The sequence below is a fragment of the Asterias rubens genome, chromosome 7, assembly GCF_902459465.1.
Source record: "Asterias rubens chromosome 7, eAstRub1.3, whole genome shotgun sequence".
Classification (NCBI taxonomy): Eukaryota; Metazoa; Echinodermata; class Asteroidea; order Forcipulatida; family Asteriidae; genus Asterias; species Asterias rubens.
In genome coordinates, this window is record NC_047068.1 from 17,018,990 (window position 1) to 17,039,999 (window position 21,010).

At 39.3% G+C, this 21,010-nt stretch overlaps 1 protein-coding gene across 3 annotated transcripts in view; it reads left to right on the forward strand.

Moving 5' to 3' along the window:
* LOC117292560 (protein HID1-like) overlaps nt 1–21,010 on the forward strand; it is a 30,087-nt gene that overhangs the window by 1,000 nt on the left and 8,077 nt on the right. For 2 of the 3 annotated variants that reach the window (XM_033774662.1, XM_033774661.1), the window contains exons 2-14: nt 5,324–5,473; nt 5,869–6,030; nt 7,092–7,118; nt 12,078–12,185; nt 13,053–13,221; nt 13,927–13,984; nt 15,110–15,320; nt 15,625–15,738; nt 16,445–16,619; nt 17,485–17,636; nt 18,585–18,663; nt 19,167–19,331; nt 20,295–20,522. In XM_033774662.1, coding sequence (XP_033630553.1) covers nt 5,324–5,473; nt 5,869–6,030; nt 7,092–7,118; nt 12,078–12,185; nt 13,053–13,221; nt 13,927–13,984; nt 15,110–15,320; nt 15,625–15,738; nt 16,445–16,619; nt 17,485–17,636; nt 18,585–18,663; nt 19,167–19,331; nt 20,295–20,522 — 1,798 coding nt within the window. The remainder of the gene's footprint in view (nt 1–5,323; nt 5,474–5,868; nt 6,031–7,091; nt 7,119–12,077; nt 12,186–13,052; nt 13,222–13,926; nt 13,985–15,109; nt 15,321–15,624; nt 15,739–16,444; nt 16,620–17,484; nt 17,637–18,584; nt 18,664–19,166; nt 19,332–20,294; nt 20,523–21,010) is intronic. The other variant, XM_033774663.1, reaches the window with a different exon arrangement.

Consider the following 21,010-nt stretch of genomic DNA (forward strand, 5'->3'; position numbering starts at 1 on the left):
TGGGACTTTGCTCCGGGATGTGGTAAGTTTTTCTCCTTTTTCTTCAAAAATATTTTCTCAATTGTGTTTCGAGTGTTCATTAGACATTGAGGATTAAGTTCGTGCTCTTAGAATTTGTGTCATGATTTTTGAAAGTGCAAAAAATAGTTAATGGCCTGACGTTTCGACCCTAGCAGAGTCTTTCTCGAAGGCTAAATGACAACACAACAAACATGAACAGGTAACTAAGTGAAGCATAAGCAGTGAAGTGGAAATACATGAATGGAGTTAGAAAGCATACATAAAAAAGCAGGGGGTAAACAATGAATAGGGGGACAAAAGGGGGGGGGGGTGAAGGGAAGGGACTGGCTTGACCACAACAAGCAAGAAGATGGAAACACAAAGGACAACATCAAGGGTGGTGAGGTTGGGTAAAAAGTAATTTATTAGTGAATGAGGCTCAGGCATGATTAGTCTTGGCCCAAGATGTCAATGATTGGTACTTTTTTTTTATCAACACAAAGTCGTTTTTGTGAATGAATTTGTACCGAAAACCATGAGAAATATGTAGTTTAGCCCAGACTTAACACTTCCGTGCCCCCTTTTTATAGATTTTTCATGTAAATTTAATGAGTTGACGGCGCGAAAATGAGTTGACGGCGAGTTGACGGCAAGTCGGCGAGTTGACGGCAAGTAGTAGGACCGGAAAGCATACATAAAAAAGCAGGGGGTAAACAATGAATAGGGGGACAAAAGGGGGGGGGGGGTGAAGGGAAGGGACTGGCTTGACCACAACAAGCAAGAAGATGGAAACACAAAGGACAACATCAAGGGTGGTGAGGTTGGGTAAAAAGTAATTTATTAGTGAATGAGGCTCAGGCTAAAAGGCTATGGGGAAAAAAGGAGACGGCAAAACAAAAGGTTTATTAGTCGTTTCCTTCTTGGATGTTCAGACCATGGGGTTGAATGGTCTGGAGGCGTCTAATCCAGAGTTTCTCCCTACTCAAACGCACAGTCTCTCTGTGGTTGCCTAGTGCCTCTATGCCCTGTAAGATCATGTCAGAAATGGAGTGATTAGGAAGATTGAAGTGATGACCTACAGGTGTATCTAGCTTTTGGGTCTTGACTGTAGATCTGTGGCCGTAGAAACGCCTCTTGAGTGTAGTTCTTGTTTCACCTATATATTGAACACCACAGACTCTGCAAGATATGAGATAAATGAGATTAGTGGTGGTGCAGGTGACATGACCCCTTGTCTTATGGGTGGTACCGCCGGTGTTACTGGTGAAGGAGTCCGATTCCCTGATGTGTTGTCTACAGACGATGCACTTGGAGATGTTGGAACACCTAAAAGTTCCCTGTGGTAGAGGGGGATTAACATCATCATTAATGGGAGGGACTTCTGCTCGGACAATGAGATCCCTGAGACTTGGTGGGCGTCTGTAGGCAACTATGGGTTCTTCCTGCACAGCACGTTGAAGTCGATCTGATGTGTGAAGAATATGATGGTTAGAACTGGTTATTTTACGAATGGGAGGAAGTGAGGGGTGGAAAGTGACAACAAAAGGAACTTTCCCCGTAGGACTCTGTTGTTTCTTGGGTCCTTTGGAAAGTACTGACTCCCTAGAACGAGCCTTGACTTTCTGGATAGCTCGATGGACTGCTAGAGAGCTATGACCCCTGGAAACAAGGTGTTTCTTAAGTTCCTGTGAGTGGTGGATAAAATCAGAATCATTAGAACAGATTCGACGGAGTCTGAGGGCCTGACTGTAGGCTATGCTGGTTTTGCAGTGTCGGGGGTGACAGCTAGTGGAATGTAGGTATTGGTGTTTATCTGTGGGTTTAACGAAGAGATCTGTGGTTACTTAGCCTTCATCCGTCTTGAGAACCTTGACATCCAGAAAGTGTGTATCCTTGGTTGAGTATTCGCTCGTGAATTTGATGGTCCTGTGGAAGGAATTTATGTGATTAATGAAAGCTTTGAGGCTTGCTTCATCGCTTGTCCAGATGAAAAAGATGTCATCGATATAGCGCCACCAGACCCAGGGACGGCAAGGGGCTGATGCCAACATGCGCTGTTCAAGATGGCTCATAAAAAGGCACGCCATTGATGGTGCCATACGTGTGCCCATTGCAGTGCCCTGTACCTGTAGGAAATTCTTACCCATGAAAGAAAAGTTGTTTTTTGTTAGAACATGTTGCATGAGGGATACAATGTTTGAAATGGGCGGTGATGTGTGACCACTCTTAGCCAGAGCTGAAGAGCAGGCAGCAATCCCTTCATCTTGGGGAATGTTGGTGTATAGAGAGGTTACATCAAAAGTACCGATGATGGCTGTGTTAGGGACCTGCTTCTGAATACCTGCGATTTTGCGGAGAAAATCTGGAGTGTCATGAATGTATGATGGAATCTGCGGCATTAACGGCTTGAGAAAACTGTCAACAAAAAGAGAAATGTTCTCAGTGGGGGAACCATTGCCAGATATGATGGGTCTTCCTGGGTTGTCTGGTTTATGTATCTTTGGAAGGAGGTAAAACCTGGCTGTTCTACAGTCGACCGGGGAGAGAAACTTGTGAGCTTTCTTGGAGAGGTTGTCACGGTCATGCATTTCGTCCAGTGTTAGTTGAATCTCCTTTGAGAAGGTGCCTGTTGGATCAGTGTCAAGTGGTTTATAATTAGTTTGGTTGTTCAGTTGTTTCATGGCTTCATCGATGTATTGCTGGCGGCCCATGACAACAACAGCAGAGCCCTTGTCGGCTGGCTTGATGATGATGTCTTTCCGTGCTCGTAGAGTCTTAAGAGCCTCACGCTCTTCTCTAGGGAGGTTGTCATGAGTCCTGTGGGTAGAATGATCATTCGAGTTAATTTGTGAACTAACAACCTGCATGTAAGTTTCAAGGGAAGGAACACGGTTCTTAGGTGGTACCCATTTACTCTTACAGTAAAATGGCTCAGGATCCATGGGTGGTGAGTCGAGGAAGAATTCACGGAGTCGAATTCTACGGTAGTAGTCAGTTAGGTCCTGACTAAGCTCAGCCTGATTAACTGTGGGGGGGGGGGGGGGGGTGGGGCAGAAGTTAAGTCCCTTGGAGAGAAGGTCATTTTCTGCATCTGAAAGGGTACATGATGAAAGGTTAATTACTGTGGATTGAGGGGCCGACAATTCAGCTTCAGTGGGTACATTGCGTTTGAATCGTCTCCGTCTGTGATGCTGCTGTTTGGAGACAAGACGACCAATCTTGCCATTTCTCCTAGAAATCAGAACAGATTCAAGTTTAGTTAAACCAGCATCGATCTCACTGGTGAATTGCTCAAAACGGGCACTTGAGCAGATGGACCTTACCTAAGTTCCACTTCAAGATAGGATATATCTCGGTTGAAGCTGTTGAGACAAACATCACAGTGTTCTGTTAGAATACGAATGAGACTAAGTGAAGTACTATGGAGTGTGTTGTTCCACTGTCTGCGGAGTGGGGTACACAAAGACCCAAGGGCTGGGTCAAATTTCACCTGTAAACCTGTGGGAATGAAACGGGTTAGTGTGTAGAACCTGTAGTTGTCTCGATGATACGAATAACGTAGTGCTTTCTCTTTTAGTTTCCTAAGTTCCTGAAACAAGCGAACGCAACTTTGGTTAGACATGGTGAAAAAGAAAACAAACAGGAACAAATCTGTAGAGAAAAGCAATAAAAAAATGTTAATAAACTGAGGCTGGCGGTAACACCAAGGGATGATAATCTAAAGAGGAGTAGGGGTGGTTCTGAGAAGAACCCTTGGTTTCAATTGGAGAAAATGTTAAGTTGACAAAGACATGAATAAACTGGGGGAGGAAAACAACATTAATATACAAAAGGGAAGTGCACTAAAAAGGAAACAGATTTTAGTGAAAATGCAGGGTTTATAGAGTTAACCTGGAGGGGGAGGAAAACTGTGGTTAATTATACACGGGGAAAGAACTCATGAAGGGAAAAAAAGGACATGATGAAACAAGTAGGGAAACAAACGGGAAAACAAAAGTCCTGAAACAAAAGTTCAAGCAACCTGCCACAAAGAAAAACAAGCAAACAAATGAAGAAACCTGTGGAGAAATATAGTAAATTTAGTAATTGAACATAGTCAAAAAGGAAATGGAAATTTGAAAGTGGTAAAAATGGGGCAAATCTGGTAACTAGCTGTCGAAATTGAACGTGTTTGACCTAATTGTCATTTGCTGATCGAAAGAATCTCGTAACCCTTCGTCCTGGCGGCCGTCGGGATGAGGGTTACAGTATCGCAACTACAATAATGGTCCCCAACTTTTTAAGTTGTCGCAAACACTAAGTAAGCAGCCATAGTGCTAGAGGAAGTCACTGGGCATGCTGGATTCAGACACAGCCTATTATTAGAACAATTTATTTTCATATTGGCCTCACTATTTAACACAGCTATGGTATTGTTAATTATTGTTCAGCTTGGACAGGCAGAACAAGCCAAGGCTGAACAATTGAGCCCCAACAAGCTCAAGGCCATAAAAGAAAGTTCTGGTATAAGTAGAAAACACATTTCTTTATTGTTTATTCACAACCAGAAGTGGAATGGATGGCTTTTGTAGTATGTAGTTAACTTGAGTTTGCTCTTCTCCTTACTTCAAAGAAGAACCAGTGTGTTCTCGACATTTCCATCAGTACACTCTGATTGCCGTCAGGAGGTTTTGTTCTGTTGCTTTTATCTCATGAAGACGATCAGAGTATCAACATGTCAAGACCACACCAGTTCTTCCCAGAGACAACACTTGCTTCTCCCAAAAGTTTCATACATGGTTGACCTGCATGATTACCACATGTATGATCCACACCCATGCCAGCTTCAAACATCACTGAGTCAAAACGAACTACTAGACCTGGGCAATTTGTGAAATTTAGTACTCGACTAGTCGCGCCTCAAATAGTCCAACTACGTACAACACTAGTCGCGACAAATTTTTCATTCATATGATAAGATGCATTGTGACAATGTTTGCCGCAAGCACAATACAGTAAATTTCAAGCTGAAAGGATTGAAGGATTGTGTCACTGATGTCTGATTGTGTTTTGTAAGTAAATTATGTTGTTGTGCACAATTGGTTCACCAAACAGGTAGTCACGGCGGCACGATTAACCTAGTAGTTGAAAACAAAAACGTAGTCGCGACTTGCCTAATGAATTAATAGTCGCGAATATGACACTAGTCGCACTAGTCACCCAGGCCTAGTCACAAACATACATTGTATAAATTTGCAGCCTGTTTTTTTGTTTGTCCTCACTCTTGCTTTTAAATAAGTATAAATATTGACTGGGTTTTTATTTTTCTCTCTTTGTCTTTTAGCCAGTTGAGGCAGGTGATGATGCATTCTGGGACCAGTTTTGGGCTGACACAGTGACCAGCGTGAGCGATGTGTTTGCTTTGATACCTGCAGCTGAAATCAGAGCACTGAGGGAAGAATCACCCTCAAACTTAGCTACATTATGCTACAAGGTAACAATCCAGAGTCAGTTTCAATATCTCTTGCGTTCATCTAGAAAGACTTCATTTGAGGAAAAATAATGAACCATTGATCATCTCGCCTGCATCCTGTTTGTGCTTCGGCTTGTTGCTCAAAACGTTAACTCTCCCAGATTTGTTGTAACAAGACTAGAACGGTTAAATGGCATGCTGTTTTTCTTTGAAAATTAATTAATGTCTCCATTAAGACATACAATGTACTGTATACCTGGTAGGCCTAGTAGAAAAGATTTTTTCTCATTTGTGTTCATGGGTATGCACACTCATTACTCAGTAGATGTGAAAGTTGTTTATCAGACACAAATTCACCAAATTATCATAACTTGGCATAACTTCTCATTGAATCCTGTTGATTAATTTTTTTGCAGGCAGTGGAAAAACTTGTGTCTGCATCAGAAAGTGGATGCTCTGCAGCCAAAGATCAACAGATGGTCCTGAACTCAGTGCGTCTCCTCACACGCATTCTGCCATACATTTTTGAGGATCCAGATTGGCGTGGGTTCTTCTGGTCCACGCTACCGGGACAGTCTGTAAGTTCTGCTCTAAGTATAAAACTGTATAGAACTTTCTAAAGGATAAGGGTCTTTTTTAGAGCATAATTGTTTAAGGAGCTCATGGCAAAGCCAATACAAAAGACTGTAAAAGTCTCGCGCCTACTCTTTTATTTTTTGGGGTGGGACCACGAGATCCCTCACACATTGCTTTAACATAAATTGCAAACCAGAAAGACTCTGCTAGGGTTGAAATGTCAGGTCATTAACTATTTTTTGCATATTAAAAATGAATATGAATTTGTTATACAGGGTTACACACTGATTAGCAATGCAAAAATAAATTGTACACGTCTCAACTCATTTAGCATGAAATTCTAAGAAAGGTCTTATTTCTTCAAATTTTGCCCTGATAAATTTCTTGCATTGTGCATAACTCAGTAATCTCCAGATTTTGTCTCTTTGTGTATGTTTTTCTGTGGTGGAGGGTTGAGGTAGCACTTCGCATGGTTTCATGTTAATTTGGTTTACAACATTTTATCTGATCCCAATTTCACGGCTCTGCTTACTGCTTAACTCCACGCTTGCAATCACCATTTTTTGCTTACAGTTAAGTGACAATGTTTTCTGCGGAAGCTTTGTAAGCAAAGAATACCTAGTTTAGCCCGGGTCATACTTCCTAGGAATGCCAATTTTCTTAGCAGGTATTGCATTTGACGTCACACTTTTGAAATTAGCAATTCACAACCTTTGTGCTCAACTCTTGCAAAACATTTGCCGTGAAAACTTGAGTTGTGATGTCAAATTTGCTGTGCATTTTTGCCATTTCCAGCATTCCCAGGAAGTATGAACTGGGCTTAATTTGAAGCATGCATATACACGAGCACAAAATCCCTGCTGTTCTCTAAATACGCTTGATGTAAGCGCAGAATTCCCCTGCTCCCGTAAGCGCTGATTGTTTGCTGACGGTAAGCACAGCCATGAAATTGGGTTTGGTAAGTTCGCATTTTCTGATGCATGCCTTGATTTTTCCAGGTTTTCAGCTACTATCTTTTCCTATTTTTTCCCGATTCTTTCCTGTTATTCTATCATCACTGCAGTATGGTATCGAGGGAATGGATGACATTGTGAGTTTTCCAATCTATATTTGATTTTGTTTTGATTGAGGATTTAAAAGGAAGATTAATGATCGGTACACATCAATAGCATTTCTCCTTATATTTCAAAACAAGTCTTAACACTGACTGACAAAAAAGCTACAAGAAGCCACCAGCTTGTGGTGACACTGGTTCAATAAATAAGTGTGATGCTGAAAAACAACAATTAAATACAGGCAAATCCTAGTCAGAGCCAAATCTCTATGCTCACACGGATTTGAAGTAAATTGTTTGAACTTTCAACCGGTGCTACCAAATGTTAGCTTCCTTTTCAAACCTTAAGGTTTTCCCATTGATGGTTTAGTAGGCCTACTGTACACATGCACACAGCTTTCAGAACCGATTTATTGCACTGCATTGTATCGCTCATGGTCTAATCTACTTTAAAGAACATCGATCAGAAAGTCTATCTAATGATAAGTTTTGAAAAACTGTATGGTCTATAAAAAGCGTTTAAACTGTTTGTTACATCTGGTTAAAAAGATGTTTTAAAAGTAGAATGTAATGGTTTTATGGTTTTCCCATGAACTAACATGGCTTGCCATTTTGTGGAGTCAAGTTTTTGACTCTATAAAATGGCTGACTGCTTTGGTGGGCAAAGTAACAGAAAAACCATGCGATTTCTACTTCAAGGCATATGTGTGTGGATCATTATAATTATTCTACTTTAAAAAAAACTTTCTTTTTAACTATATCGATTTCATAGCAAACGGTTTCATAGCACTTTTCATGGACCAACTGGACTGATCCAAAGCAACATGTCCCTTTAATGTTTGCTGGGAAAAACCCTAGCTGTAGCTGCCAAGTGGACACATCCTTATATTGATTTCAGCGTCTGATTGAAAGTACCGACATTATTTGCAATAAAATATCTTAAAAACTAATGGTTTCACATGGAATGTTAATGATACACATATTGCACCAATGACATTTCAAATTAAATCAAACGTGCATAGCACACAATTTTGTTAAATTCGCTAGTTTTTTTAAAACCAGCCCTTGCCAATAATATATCCAGTGCATTCATTGTGCATTTGTGTTGTTCTCATTTTGTGTTTCTAACTCATTTAAATATTTGTGCTTAATGCGGCCTTCCAGGGTTCAACCACTCTAAACTCACTTTGAACTGTTTACCACCAAATCCCTGTGGCTATTTATGAATAATTTGTACACATCATGTGTGATTCTAGATTTGTTCTGTTAAAGGCAAGGGTATACTTTGGGTAATTGTCAAAGACCAGTGTCCTCACTTTGTGTTTCCCAACACATAACAAACTTTGGGTTCAATTGGTCAACACAAGTACAAGAACATAATGAAAGAACAGCCTTATTGCATAGATTTGTGTACTTTTCAGATGCTTTGAGGCTTGAGGCTTGAAGCTTTTTGTTGGATGAAAAATTACCTCTAAAAGAGGACGTATACCCTTCCTTTACATTTTCTGAAAGATTTCCTTCCCACACTGTGGCTCACTTACTTTATTTCCTCATTGCAATTTTATCATACTCAATATACAACTTACTCATGGTTAACTGGTTCCATATGTTAACACATTCACATAACACATGTAGGCTTTAAGTTCAACTACAGTCAATGTCTGAGGGGCATTCATTTTTATTCAATTACTTGGTTCTGAACAGCACCACACATTGAGCACAGTTATCTACAGTATTACCACAGGGACATTGATATTTCAAGTGCTTGCAAAACCTTAACACAGCGTTGTTAAAGATCAACTTGAACAAAATCACCCGAACTACTACATGAAAAACTAATAAATCCTTGTTGGTTTTGTGTTTAGTTATTATTTGGTCATGAGTGTAAAGTTTTCCTCCCTGTTATATTATTGAAAATCGATTGGAAAAAATAGCCCTAATATTTCAATTTCTTTTACTAAAACTAGAGTGTTTTTCCTGCTGTTGGCTGCATGGTTCCCTTAAAAATACATAGAAATTCTGCACCTTGAACACTCAGCAGGGTGGATACATGTGTGCGCATTGCAATTCTTTATTATTATAATATTAATGTGAAGTGAAAACCAGCATAAAACTAGTCTGTGTTGTGACATAACAACACAGAATGGATGAAGTATGTAAATCTTTGTTGCTACGCATATTCCATTGTCTTGTTGTTTGGCATCAAGTCCGTGACACCACACTGCATTCAGGGGCATTTTAATCTGAAAGCTTAAAACTAATTACGAAGGTCATACTCGGACATTTTTTTCTGTGATATAGTTCCCTCTGAAATGAAGTCATATTTATGAAAATTGTGTCGGAAAACCTATAAAAAAACACAATCCACTGATTTGGGTTGTTACAACCAAAATGAATGAAAATGAGTTTACTTGCTAGACAATTTTGCATGGTTTTTCAATATTTACTCCTGACTCTCACAAAGGATTACATCAAACAGGTTTGTCATTGCACACACTGTTTGATTACAGGAGACATAATCATTTGATTACACAAGACATGATCACTGTTTGCGACTATTGTCAGCTTCACCAATCCTGTACATGTATGTTAGCCATAGAAAGTTTCAGACCTTTCTTGTGTAAGAAGAAAATCCCCCAGGCTTGTGGATTAAGGAAGACAGATTTACCCAGGGTGTGCCTGCAAATTTGCTTAGGTAACAATCCTTGCCCTCAGTTTACACAAAAAGAAACACTCGGTGTTGGCTTGTGAGAAAATAGGAAAGTGCTGGTCTTGAATTCAATCATCTGAGAGCACACAGCTTGTGCATCAAGGGTGTTTTTTCTTCCATTATTCTCTCGCACTTAGACTATAGGTAATTTTCACTCCATGTTTATTTTTTTTGCTACACAAAACAAAGCAATGTACACAAATGTATCACCACCATATTTCACTATAACTATAACTTTGTCACTCTCATACCACTAATATTACATTATATCATTCAAAACATCAATGCATGAAATCCCCAGCTTTGTCATTCATTTTGTTTCTTTTATTTCTAAAACAAGCGTCCCGAGGAGCTACCCTGTCTTCATGGTTACCAGGTTGCATGCTTGATTATGTTGACTGCCATTTGTGTGTGTTGTTTATTCTAACCATAGACAATAGAGAAAGGACATTTTTCTATGTTCTAATAACTGAGTGCTTGTTGTAGTGTACTGTACTGTACCTTAAATGGAGAATGACGATTAAATAGAAAAGGGGGAAACAAAAGGTCTTTATAGGGGAGTTCTCAAGGATTTTGTGTTCAAAATATATGGGAGGATGTAAAGTAATTTTTGTAAGTACAAGGACAAAGGAAAGAACAAAAGACGGCGCACAGGGGTGTGAACAAATATAATGTTTGTTGAAGTGAACTTGTTTTTTGGGGGTTTATTGCTTTTTGATAGATTTTAGATTTTGTATTGGATCCCATTTAAGTTGGGGTTAAAAAAAAATGGGCTTCAAGGAATGGGTTTTTAGAAAAAAGCCTGGGGTTTTACATGTACATGAAGGGATTTTCAAAATGATGGGGATTGATTTGCAGTGAGGGTTGTGGTAGCTTCCCATGTAATAATGATAATGATAATAAAGACTTGTTACATGTATGTGCACATCCAGCCTGCTGTGAAACCAAAGACAAATCAAAAGAAAGCAGACCAACAAAATTTGTTATTGAAAACCTGTTATAAATAACTTTTAACATTCTTGCTTGATTGCTGTTAGTTTTTTTAATTTTTACTTTTTACCTGCTTGTTTTACACCCCCTCCCCCCCCAATCGATGATGCGTACACAGAAATGTATGTTGATTTGAAGACACTAGAATCAGAATGTGTAAATACGTGTAAACATGGTAGCCTACATGTAGGTAAGTTAGCATTAGCGTTAACCTCACACGCCATGCGTATGTTTAAACGCTCCTCAGGACCAATCAGAATGGATAAACTGTCATGGGTATGAATGTGCATTATTTTTTTTACTGTTGTGATAGATAGAACTCCAGAGTTGTTCCAGGTCTGTGTTTGTTAAGTACCCATGGATGCACACTCTGCAACTAACATCACTAAAACTTTCAATCTGGCCATTTATGCTGGGGAATTCATCATTATTACATAGAATCGACTCAAAATATTAACACGTCTACTTAATTTGAGGTAATGTTACAAGATCTGCATATTTACCTATAATCTATACGGCAGGTACAATATAAGTGATGGGATTGTACCTTTGATGGTATGCGCACAAGGAATTTGGCACACAGCAGAGTACATGTCATGAGAAAGATACTTTGCTATCTGGCCATCGCAGATTTGTCCAATGAAAAGATAGAATAATAAACAACTGCAGCCTTCTTGAAAGTTTTGAAAGTTACATGTTAATCTACCTACATGTACCTACTTTTTTTCAAAAGACAAATTTGCAAATCCAACCACTCTGCCAACATTTTGGGAGTGTATTTCTTTCTTTGCATTTTTACTCCCGAAATGGTGGTCAGTAATAGGCTTGTGTAGGTGCCCTTCATGTTTTTTGCAAGGTGTCAACAACCAAATATATCTTCCATTACAAACTCATCGTGCCAAATTCATCGCTTGAAGTTGTGCATCATCAAAGGCGCAACCCAAATATTTCTTGTCCCTGCCCAAATATAAACTCCATTTACATTCTTAGCAAAAAAAACAATTAGGCATTTTTCAACTGGTCTTCGGTCATAAACAAGTCTTGGTGCCCCTTATCTTGAGATCTCTTGAAACTGATGTGGCCATCAAGAGTGAGGCCTTATTAAATTAAAGTTTCAAATTTGAAAATATTTATTGTCATGATAAAATGCATGAAATTTGTTTTCTCTGTGTATAAGAACAGTTACAAGTTTGTAAGAAATAACATTAATAGACAAACAAGAAGATTTGTAAGATTTAAATTTTATTATCGCCGGCCATGTTATAATAACTTGAATTGTGATTATCTTCCTGCAGAGTGATGAAGAATCTTTACCCTTGGCTCAGTCACTCCTCAATGCTGTTGCAGATCTCTTATTCTGTCCAGACTTCACTGTGGCTCCAAATACCAAGAAACCAGGCCCAGTAAGATCCTGCTATTTTGTTTTGACACATAGTACCTTTATTTTAGAAATAGAACCCAGCGAATGCCAAAGATAGTACCCGACTGATTTGTGAGCCCATTTTATGGGGGTGCATTTTGCATCATGGTCATTTTATTATGGTATAGAAATAGATTAGGTATAGGTATAGATTACACCTTGTTTTCAAGCTTGTATGACAAAGTGATATAAATTGTCAAAGCGTGTGAGACAAAATGCTATACTTTATTCAATCCAAAATTATTTTAAAATTGACCCAGTTAACTGCCGTTGTAGTTTATTACTTGATATTTAAAATGAAAAGTCACATCTTCAGTGATTCCTCTGCTGCTACTTCTCAGGTTGTATCGTAAGCTTGGGTTTGATCCCTGACTACACAGCAGTACAGGTTGAATTGCCTATGACTGGCATCCCGAACAAAATAAACTGCTTCGTCCTTCGGTTGGGACGTGTACAAGAACCCAGTGCACTTATCAAAAAGAGAAGGGGTTCGCCCGGTGTTCCAGGTCCGACCGGCAGCTAATTGCACCACAGCATCTTGTAAAAACCTTACATGGTGCTATCTAAGGATTAAGTCTCATAATTCAAAAACTTAGTCCCACAACTTGCAGGAAATACTGTATGTTACAGCAACAGGAGCACCACTGAGTGACGGACATGTGCTCCATATAAGAAGACACTATTATTATCATTATTATTACAAACAAGCTGGTGCTCTACCAACAAACATGTACATGTAGCTACATCTAGCACTATGTTAGCAGTCTCCCCAAATCGTGTAAACTCGTCTCAATTGCCTTTTACTAAAAAAAAAGTTACAGTGTTTATCTTTTCTCCACTATTCATTTAGGAAAGCCACGAGGATCCTCAGTCCATTGACAGCTGTGAATATATCTGGGAGGCTGGAGTAGGCTTCGCTAACTCCCCACCCCAGTCAGCTCTCTTAGACCAGAACAGGACTGAGTTACTCAAACTGCTGCTGACATGCTTCTCAGAAACTATGTACCTCCCTCCAGTTAGTAAGTACCTCTTAACCCAAGAATGCTACCATTATAGATTGTCATGGCCGAGTAGTTAAAGCCATTGGACACTTTCAGAACAGAAACAAAATTAAAAGTTCACAGATTTACAAATAACCTACAGGGTTTACAGAAGGTAATGGTGAAAGACTTCTCTTGAAATATTATTCCATGAAATGCTTTACTTTTTAATATTAAAACAATATCAATTCTCGATATCGAGAAATACGGATTTATTTTAAACACATGTCATGACACGGCGAAACGTGCAGAAACAAGGGTGGGTTTTCCCATTATTTTCTCACGACTCGATGACCAATTGAGCCTAAATTTTCACAGGTTTGTTATTTTATATATAAGTTGTGATATACAAAGTGTTGTCCTTGAGCAAGATGCTTTACTAAAAATGCTTCTCTTCACCCAGGTTTGTAAATGGGTTCATGTGAGGGTAGAGGCTGTATACTCCTCAGGGAGCTGAAGAAGATAAAAGGAATGTTATTGGCTCAATGACCATGGCACTAAAGTAAAGCGCATTGAGACGGTTATTGTGAAATGCGCTATATATAAGAATTTTTTATTATTGTTAGTATTATTATTATTAAACTGAATTCACCTAGGGTTTTCCCCATGCAGAAGCTACATGTAGCTATGCTTTCAATATTAAAAAATACCCCAAAATATCACAATTGTTTTGTTTTACTTTAGGTGATGCCCATTCACAACCCAACCAGTGGATCAGTTACTTTTGCTCATCTGAAAACAGGTAATAAGCTGCTACAGTCATCCTCCATTTTAGTTTTGGCCACCTGCAATAAGAAATCAAGAAAGTATTTTTTTGTAGACCTATAATGATATACTTTTGCAATTGTTAAAGAGGCACTGAAGCCATGGCTACGTTATGGGAGAAAATGGAAAACCCCGCAGTCGGGTAGGGACTGAAAACCAAATCCATATAGTGCCGCCAGTGGGATTCGAACCTCGAGGTAGAAGGCAGGACAATATACCACTGCTCACCAGCTTGACCAACCATATACAATGTAATGACAGATTTATTATGTTAAAGTCTGTAACTTTGTGTTTCCTTTCCGCATATTTTGATTATTTGATAGGCATTATTTATAGCATGCCACTATTGCAATTGCCAATCTCCTTCATTCTTATTTAAGTTTTATGTTGGTTTAGTGTTTTGTATATTTCCCTTCAATGTATGTAATCCTGATGTATTTTACCTTGTAAATTCAATTGTAATTTAGCCTATAAAATACCTTGAATTGAATTGAATTGAAGATTTCCATCTTAAAAACATGCCCATCCCTTTTCACTTCTGTGTTGAGTTTGACTGTACAGCACCATGGTGGCTATGTTAAAGGAGTAGGTCTCACAATTCAAACCTAGTCACACTTGCCTTGCAGGGAAATACTGCATTTTAAAGCGCCTTGAGCATCATTGAGTGACGAATACGTGCGCTAAATAAGAAGCCAATATTATTATTGTTATTATTTATAGAAGAGAGACAGCAGTTTTAATAGTTTTAATAATGTTGTAGTCTTATATAGCGCACATATAGACTACAAACAAGGTACTCAAGGCGCCTGGTATATATTAATTTTTACAGAAAGAAAGTTATGAATTCTGAGACCCAGTTATGGAGCACATTATAAGGGTTTACAAGGTGCTACGGTGCATTCAGCAACCACAGCCAGGAACACCAGGGCAAACCCCTTCTCTTAGATAAATGCTGTGGGTTCTTTTACAACACTTAACGTGCCATTCGAAGGACGAAGCAATGGTTAAAGTGTCTTGCTTAAGGACACAAGTGTCACAACTGAGACTCGAACCCACACTCAATATGCAATTTACACAATGTTTAATATTCTATATCTTACAGGCATGCCTTACCCCTCTTCACTTCTCTACTGAATGTGGTATGTGCCTATGATCCAGTGGGCTTTGGTGTCCCATACAATCACCTCATGTTTGCCGATCATCGAGAGCCGGTCGTCGAGGTAGCCTCTCAGATCCTCGTCGTGACTCTTGACCATGATACAGTCCATAGTCAGGTGCCTTCAACGGTTGATGCTGCAGATGAAGGGAATGAGGTAAGGAATCAAACAAGTATTAAATATGATGATTGATAAATTGTTTAAAGGCACTGGACAGACACTATTGGTAATTGTTACCATAAAAAACAAGCAACAGAGAGCTGTTGATAGTTCTCTGTGAGAAACGGCTTCCTCCGAAGTAACATAATTTCTGAGAAAGAGGTAATTTTTCACTCAAATATTTGCATCTGATAAAAGACTTCAGGCCTGAAGCCCTTTTTACGTATGCAGCTTTGTGATTAAAAACTTGAAATTTGCAAACACTTTTGTACATTGAGAGTTTGAATTGTTTGTTTTCTAGGGAGGAGTTGTAGAGAATCTGTTTGTGAATTATCTTTCCCGTGTTCATCGAGAAGAAGATTTCCATTTCATTCTGAAGGGACTGACGAGGCTACTCAACAATCCACTGATTCAGGTAAACCATCTAAAAAAGACAATCAACAGGCCTGTGTGCTTTGTTTTGGAAAGGGCAAGGTCACCAAGGCATGAAGAAATTTTAATTTCTACTGGAGCATTTCAAGGGCACCGGGGCACCAGGGGGCATGGAAGGCAATCACCTTCGTTGCCCCTGTGAAGTATCAGGCCTGCTTCGACACAACACTTAGTAGACATCAAACTATTGTATATTGATCACATGCGGTCGTTTTTCATAAAAGGCTTAACAGTCTGTGTTGTTTTTCAAACTGGTTTAAACCAGATTTCAAGAAAATTTGATGGAATTCAACCTGTAGGGATACCTTAGCATGTATCATGCACCAAATCGTTAATAGTTAAGAATCATGTGAATTAACATGAATCAACATGAATCAGATTAACAAAATAAATCATTTGAATTAACAGGAATCAAACGATCACTTAATCAGATAAATCACATAAATCACTTGAATGGGATGAATCACCTTAGTGACATAAATCAATACAAATCAGATGAATCACTGGAGTAACAGAAATCATTTGAATCACATGAATCAATGCAGATCATATGAACCACATGAATAACACAATCAAATCAGATGAATCACATAAATCTCTTGAATCAAAAGAATCAACTCATTCGAATGAAATGGACTGTTTAATATCCAAATGATATAATCTCCTTTAATGTATCTTTCTATTTCTAGACATACCTGCCTGGATCCACCAAGAAGATAGCCTTCCACCAGGAGCTATTTGTTCTCTTCTGGAAGATGTGCGACCACAACAAGAAGTTTCTCTTCTTTGTCTTAAAGAGCAGTGACGTCCTAGAGGTTCTCGTTCCAATTCTCTACCATCTGAACGATGCCAGGGCAGACCAGTGTAAGTTTTCTTGGGGTGTCATGGCCGAGCGGATAAGAGCACTGAAGTCAAGCTCTGGTGTTTCTGTTCAGCAGAGAGTGGGTTTGAGTCCTGGTCATGAAACTTGTGTCCTTGAGCTAGACACTTATTTAATACGATTTAATAAATTCTTGATCCTGATGCAAAGGTCTTGGGTTTGAGTCTCAACCAAGTGATTTGCCTGTGGAGTTATATTGACAGAACTTGGGGGAAAGTACTGAGTATACAGTGCAGGCCTGATACTTCACGGAGGCAACGGAGGCGATTGCCTCCGTTGCCCCTTGCCATTGCCTTGGTGCCCTTGAAATGCTCTAGTAGAAATTTACAATTTCCTCATAGGGTGCCCTTTGCCAAAGAGAAAATGCCTTGGTGCCCTTGCCTTTTCAAAAATGAAGCATACAGGCCTGCAGTGCTTAATACACATTGGTGTAAGGTGGAAACAAATTGTATGGCTTAAAATAAACCATGGTCGTGGCCAAGCGGATAAGAGCACCAAACTCAAGTTCTGGTGTTTCTGTTCAGCAGAGTATGGGTCCGAGTCCCGATCGTGACACTTGTGTCCCTGAGCAAGACACTTAATTGCTTCTCTCCAAATGGGTACCTGTGAGGGCAGAGATAGTACTTGTGATTAATTTAGCTTAGTGCGCTTCCTATTTGGCAGCACAGGCTGTATACTCCTCAGGGAGCTACATGTAAAATGGGGTAAGGAATTAATTAAATGGCATACTGACCAGGTTTTTTAATGTTGGAAGCGCTTTGAGACGCCCCTCTGGTGTATTCAGCGCTATAGAAAAAAAAACGATTCTAATTGTTATTAAATTAATTCTTGATGTCATTACCTCTTCAGCTCGAGTCGGTTTAATGCACATCGGAGTCTTTATTCTTCTACTTCTGAGCGGTGAGCGGAACTTTGGTGTACGACTCAACAAACCATACAGCGTTAGAGTACCCATGGACATTCCTGTGTTCACTGGTACCCATGCCGACTTTCTCATTATAGTGAGTATCTGTCTTTTCATTGATTTCCAACAACTTAGGTCAGCTACCCATAACAGACATGCCAACTAGTATGTTTTTCCCGTATTTCGTACAGGTTTTTGTAAAAAGAAATACGCGTTTACGGGTTTACAAAAAAACAAATGGTTTTGAGCATCGCCACCACAAAAGTACAATTTTCTCCCCGTTGGCCGTCGTGCCCTTTTTTTTTACTCAATTTTATTTTATTGACACAAATATTTGTTAACGAAAAATACAGGTTTGGGTTTCAGAATACATTTTTGTGATCCCAGAGGTTGGCATGTCTGCCATGTTTATGTGTTTGATTGATTATGTATTCATCTTTTTATGTATATTTGGTTTGCGGTAACACCATGTGTGTATCTACTTGCCAGGTAGAGTTGTTCTTAGGGAACTGTCTTGCTTTATTGTACTGCCGTGGAGTAGATAATCGGAGGTTCGGGAGACTTCTCAGTTCTGAAAAGAACTGTCCTGCTTTTTAACTATTACCAGGGCGGATGGTATAGAAATTAGACTGGACTACTACTTTAGCTTATAGGATCGTAATTAACTGTACTGCCGCGAAGTCAGTTCTGAAATCGGTCTCAACGTTTCGACTAGCTTGCTCTAGTCATCGTTTTTGTTGTTGAAAATTTTCCTGTTGTAAAGCGCCTGGGAGCTTTTTTAATGGATTTGGCGCTATATAAATGTTTTTTATTATTATTATTATTATAACCTCATCGTCCAACCTTAGGTTTTCTCACAGTCATATGGTGAGCGCAGCCTTCATCGTTCCTTCATAATTGCATTGTTCTTTGGATGGGACATTAGGCTGTATGTCCTGTGTACTAGGATGACCCATGCTTCTTACCAAGTCATTTTTATGGTTCTTTAATTTTCGGACTAACTAGCAAGGATACCATTTCTTAATCGTATTTGTTTAAATTTCAGGTATTCCATAAAATAATCACTTCTGGGCACCAGAGACTGGCTCCCCTGTATGACTGCCTACTCACGATAGTTGTCAATGGTAAGACAATACGGTTAATTTTTTTGTTACTGTGTATTGTGCTTCGGTATTTAATGTGAGCTTTTCGAAGGACGCATGGAGGCAGCAGACTTGCCAGGTAAATCCATGTGTTTCAAAACTTTCACAGCTAAATTTAAACTGTCGCATGCAAATTGTAAATTTGCGCAGCAAGCCAAATAATGCTATATCACGCTCTGTGCAATCATCTGATAGCGTCCTCTTTTGACTAGGTAAGGTCAGGTCATGTTTAATCAATTCTAACTGCTCCAGCGAACGATTTTCTTTATATAGCAGAGCAAAAATGCTACACAAAGTGTTTGCTACTCAATACCAGCATTCAGTGTACACACAAAAATTGTTGGTCTAAATATTTTGCTGTATATCCCAAATTGCTGGACTAAATTGTTCCCTGTGCTATTTTTTTACGATATGACATTGCCACGTGATATCTGTCCAAAGTATTTATTAATGACAAATCGTTTTCTCTTTTTTTTCCTCCACAGTATCTCCATACCTGAAGAGCCTGTCGATGGTTTCATCTAACAAGCTTCTTCATCTCCTGGAAGCCTTCTCAACACCTTGGTTTCTCTTCTCTAATCCGGCAAACCATCACCTCGTCTTCTTCCTTCTGGAGGTCTTTAACAACATCATCCAGTATCAGTTTGATGGTAAGAAGAAACTTCGCAGAGGGATATAGGATTTGAATATTGCATGGTGAGGTATCAATGTATATTTGGTTTGCGGTAACACCATGTGTGTATCTACTTGCCAGGTAGAGTTTGTTCTTGGAGAACTGTCGCTGAGTCAGTTCTTAAATTGGTCTCAACGTTTCGACTAGCTTCCTCTAGTCATCGTCAGGAGAGGGAGTTACAAACATAAGAAACTAGATGGTGAACAGCCTAGAGCAGCTTTCGATATTATAAAGCAATTCGAGAAACAATTTACTTCAAAGTAATGTGGTTATGTAAAAAGGTATCAGTTTTTATCCCCCACAATTTGAGTCTGAGAAGTAATGATTCTCAGATTGTATATTCCTCTCGGCCATTGGTCCCGTGTTTTGTGAAATGCATGTTAAAGAACCCAGTGCACTTATCGCTAAGAGAAGGGGTTTACCCTGGTGCTCCTGGTCTGATGACCGGCTGCATATTGTGCCACAGCACCTTGTAAACATTGGTGCTATAAAGGAATAGGTCTCATACTTCAATACGTACAGCTCCACATACCTTGCAGGAAATAAAACTGAGCGCTTTGTTATGTCCCTAGGGGTGTGATAAAGCGCTATTAGAACAGAGTATTATCGTTATTACAGATTATTCTTCCATGCCTGGACATATTCGCTAGGGATTTCGAGGCAATATTTTTTGTATCTCTAAAACACGACCACCTTTTAAAATGAACGTTTTTACATGTTAGTTTTATTGTATACAGCAACATTTATATAGGATTATAAGAATTGAATGGCTCAAAAAACCACAGGCATACTTTGCCTTTAATGAAATCTCTTCTTTATTTTTTCAAGTCATTGTGATGAAACATTGATATATGAATTTGATGTCTACTTTGTTTAACAGTCGCAGATGATAGTTCTTTCCTTTATGTGTGAGGTAATCTTTCTGTCCTTCTGTTATCAGGAAACTCCAATCTCGTTTACACCATCATCCGTAAACGCAACGTGTTCCACCAGTTGGCCAACTTACCCTGCGACCAGGCGTCCATCACCAAAGCTCTGGCCAAGCGAGGGCGCAAGACAACCCCAGCGCCACCCACAGACGACGCTGTGCCTACCACCATGGAGGGGGCATTACCTCCAGTTGATGCAGAGCCAGGGACTCTCAAAGCCTCTCTTCTTGCTACTCCAGGTACATAACATTCCTTACAGTATCGATATCAGTTTCGCTGTTGTTTCCTCATGGGCAAATTTTCTCGAACGAAATGGATCGTCCAAGAAACTACAAGAATATCATAAAGTGTCATCGTTAGTGTGAAAACAAAGTTTAAAGGAACACGCTGCCTTGGATCGGACGAGTTGGCCTTTGAAAAGCGTTTGTAACCGTTTGTTATAAAGTTAACATGGTTAGAAAGATGTTTTAAAAGTAGAATACAATGATCCACACAGGTATTACTCGAAATTGTCCTTTTACGTATTGAACTAACCCACCGGCTAATTATGGGAGTCAAAAACTTGACTCCCATAAATGGCCGACCGTGTTAGTCAACGAGGTAAAAGGAGAACCATGTAATTTTGAGTGATACTTGTGTGGATCATTGTATTCTACTTTTGAAATATCTCTCTAATCATATGCATTTTATAACAAACGGTTAAAAACGCTTTTCAAAGACCAACTCG